The following is a 3,283-nucleotide window of genomic DNA, read 5'->3' on the forward strand; positions in this document are numbered from 1 at the left end:
GGTGTTGGACAGCACCAGCGCCTGCAGGAGGTCCAGGATGGAGGAGAGCGCTGCCCCCTGCAGGAGAGGAGAGAGAACCAGCCTGAAGACGCAGGGCAGCACCGAGAGGCTGATCGTACTGAGAGAGGAGGGGCAGGACCGAGCCATGACGCTGAGCAGGGAGACGGAGACCTAAACATCAGCAGGAGAGGACTCTTTAAAGTAGAGTGTGTGTGTGTGAGTGTGTGTGTGTGTGTGTGTGTGTGTGTGTGTGTGTGTGTGTGTGTGTGTGTGTGTGTGTGTGTACCTGTGATACGTGAATGTCGCTCTCGTCCACCAGACCCGGCAGCTCGCTCAGGACCGGTTCCAGCGCGGCAGGTTTGATGTTTGCAGCCTGATGCGTGATGATCGAGGTGAGACAGGCCAGCGTCCCGAGCTTCAGAACTCGCTCGTTCTTTCGGAGGAAAGATCCCAAAACTGAGAGCGTCTCCGGCAGGATGGAGGACAGGTCGATCTGAGAGAGCAGGAAGAAATGTTTACAGTGAAGCCTCTACTGCAGAAAAGATATTCACACACAGTGAAGGAAAGTTGTAAATAACATTTTCAAATTTCAGATGTATATTCTTCAGAATATTTGGGGGGAATTTTTTCACATATTCGTGGGAAAAAACTGAGACATTTTCTGGGAATTATTCTCTTCTTTTTTTTGTGACATTTTATTGCTGTTCAAACTTTGCTAATTGTAAATACATCTACAGCAATACAGGCTATGATATGAGAACATCATGTGTTTAGCTTTGTCATGTGAAAACCACGTATCAGTGAAGTTAACTTTTCATTGGTTTCTCAGAAATACAGCCGGTTTCAGCTCTGTGACGATGCCTTTTCCAGCTAATCCAAGAGGCTTTTAAATACTTTATTTAGCTTAAGTAGGAGGACATTTGTATAAAGGAACACTTCTTTCTTTAGTTTATCACAAACTTTCAAAATAATCTGGAGATGAATGGTTTTCACTGGACAGGAAGAGGAGGAAAACTGAAATCTGTATGATATTAAACTGAAACATTGAGTGGAGTAGAAAGTAAATAAACGTAATTATATGAAAGAAAATGTCATTTATAAGTAAATATCATTTATGAGATAAAACATGGTGTCCCACTGCACCTTTAAGGGGGAGGCGGAGATGAGGGTGAGGGTCCGGACGGCGGTCAGTCTCGTGATCTCGTTCTTCAACCTCTCCAGGAAGATGGCTAGAACACCTTGAAGCTCCGCCCCCAGGTGGTCGCCCAGGTGACACACCATGTGACCCATACAGGAAATAGCCCTCTCTTTCACTTCCTGGTCGATGTCTGTGGCCTTCAGCCTCTTCAGGGTCACGGAAAACACCTCGGAGGAATAGCAAAAATTAGATTATTTTTGTATAGATTACCAGGTGGGTTGTTGAGGAACTCTGAAGCTGGGCTGATTTTCTTTTTTCTTCGAAATTCTGGATACTTTTATATGTTGGCAAAGAACCACCAGTCGATTATGTCCAACTTTCCGTTTCATTAAAGTTAATGCAAAAATCGCTGCATCAAAAACATCAGAATAACTTCTCAAAAGAAAGTCACAAAAAGAAGTCTGAAAGATGGAGCTACAGATTGCTATAAGATGCAGACAATGTGGTGTCTTTAAAGATTTATATCACAGAAATCGCAAGACTTCAGTTTTCAACATTTAAAATACCTCTCTTAAAGCTCATTATAACAGATATTTATTTATCAGCTACAAAGGCAACAGACCCAGGAACAGCTCGAACTGCAGGCAGCCGAGAGTCAGATTGATTATTGCTCATCTCTACTGTGGTGAATTGTCGGAAACATAACAATACATTTTGCATTTAGTTATCCAATATTTATAAAAGATTTTACAACATTGTAGCTCCAAATAAAGCAGCATGTTGCAGTGCTTTTGGTCTTTGTTCTCCTCTTTCAACCAAGAAGCCCTGTACCGCCCGCACCTCTGGAAAAATGCTTGATAATTCAGTCGTAGATACAACATCACACATCTCCTCACATCACTAGAGCACAGAGAAGTCTTCAGGCTACCGTTTGTTACTCACAAGGCCCTACATGGCTGTGCCCCTTCATGCACCTCAGCCCTCTCACATCCCACTCAGATCAGTCGACCACGGGCTCTTATTTATACCCTGCTCCGTCTGTAAACCCCTCCTCACCTCTCTGACGAAGGGTTTGGGGTCGAATCCCCCCCCTGCTGAGGGTCCTTGAGGCCTCATCACTCTCACCAGCTGCAGGACCACCAGCAGAGCCTCTGAGGTGATCTTATAGAAGGAGTCCTCCACACAGGAGACCACCGGGGGGAGCAGCACCTGCAGGGGGACGAGCACATCTAATCAAATCTAATCAATTCAAATCAAACTTTATTTGTATCGCCCAAGATCACAAAACCAAGTGTGTCTCAGTGGGCTTTACAAAAACAAACAACAACATTGTAAATGATGGAGTTAGAGCAAACTGAGAAGACAAGAGAGTGTGTGGAGTACAAATAGAAATAACACAAAATAAAATAAGATACTCAAAAGACAATACAAAGACTCATTGGTAGCTGAACGCTCTGACTCCTGATCTTGCTTTGCGGACTCCGGGCACCAGACCGTGAGCGCATCAGGAGGTGGAAACGAGATGAATTAGGACAGGCGTTCCCAAACTTTGCCGTGCCAGGGACCCCCATATAGCATTATCCTCTGGCGGGGACCCCCCTGTTGCAATTATTATTATTTTTAAATGATGTGTACAAGTGCCCCCCGATGGAGCATGCAGTGCGTTGCCACTACATTTGGGGCCTTCTGCCTGATCGAAGCTGTCACTCCGCTTTCTTTGCCTGTCATAGCCCCACTGCCCCATCTGAACACACACCCACACAACGAGACCAGTCAAGTCCGTTTGAGATGATGTACTCATCTAAAACTATGTCTCTTCATGTGGTCCTACCTTCCAGTGCTTTGCAAAATAATGTTTCCTCACCAAAGTTGTCTTCTGAAATAAATCTGATGTATGCAAACAATTCTGCGACATTTGCTACATCCGTGCTCTCATCCAGCTGCAGAGCGAAACATTCACTAGCTCTCACTTGCTCCAAAAGCTGAGCAGATACTCAGTTTCACTCTCAGTAGCGGCAGCTCGATTCTGATTGGCTTGAAGGGCGGTCGTGTGATTCAAAAACAGAAAATATGAAAAGATTGGCATCAAAGGACACATAGATTAATAAATATGCAGTTATTAATAACATCTAAAAAAATGTTTAA

At 44.3% G+C, this 3,283-nt stretch overlaps 1 protein-coding gene across 1 annotated transcript in view; it reads right to left on the reverse strand.

Annotated features, from left to right (window-relative positions):
- LOC104954507 (cullin-associated NEDD8-dissociated protein 1-like) overlaps positions 1-2,671 on the reverse strand; it is a 3,554-nt gene extending 883 nt beyond the window's left edge. The window contains exons 1-4 of the mRNA XM_010781622.1: positions 2,195-2,671; positions 1,144-1,365; positions 287-493; positions 3-171 (exon numbers count right to left, since the gene is read on the reverse strand). Coding sequence (XP_010779924.1) covers positions 3-171; positions 287-493; positions 1,144-1,365; positions 2,195-2,254 — 658 coding nt within the window. The 5' untranslated portion in view covers positions 2,255-2,671. The remainder of the gene's footprint in view (positions 1-2; positions 172-286; positions 494-1,143; positions 1,366-2,194) is intronic.
- Positions 2,672-3,283: the final 612 nt, after the last annotated feature.

Source organism: Notothenia coriiceps, unplaced genomic scaffold (genome assembly GCF_000735185.1).
Source record: "Notothenia coriiceps isolate Sejong01 unplaced genomic scaffold, NC01 NC01_scaffold00023445, whole genome shotgun sequence".
NCBI lineage: Eukaryota > Metazoa > Chordata > Actinopteri > Perciformes > Nototheniidae > Notothenia > Notothenia coriiceps.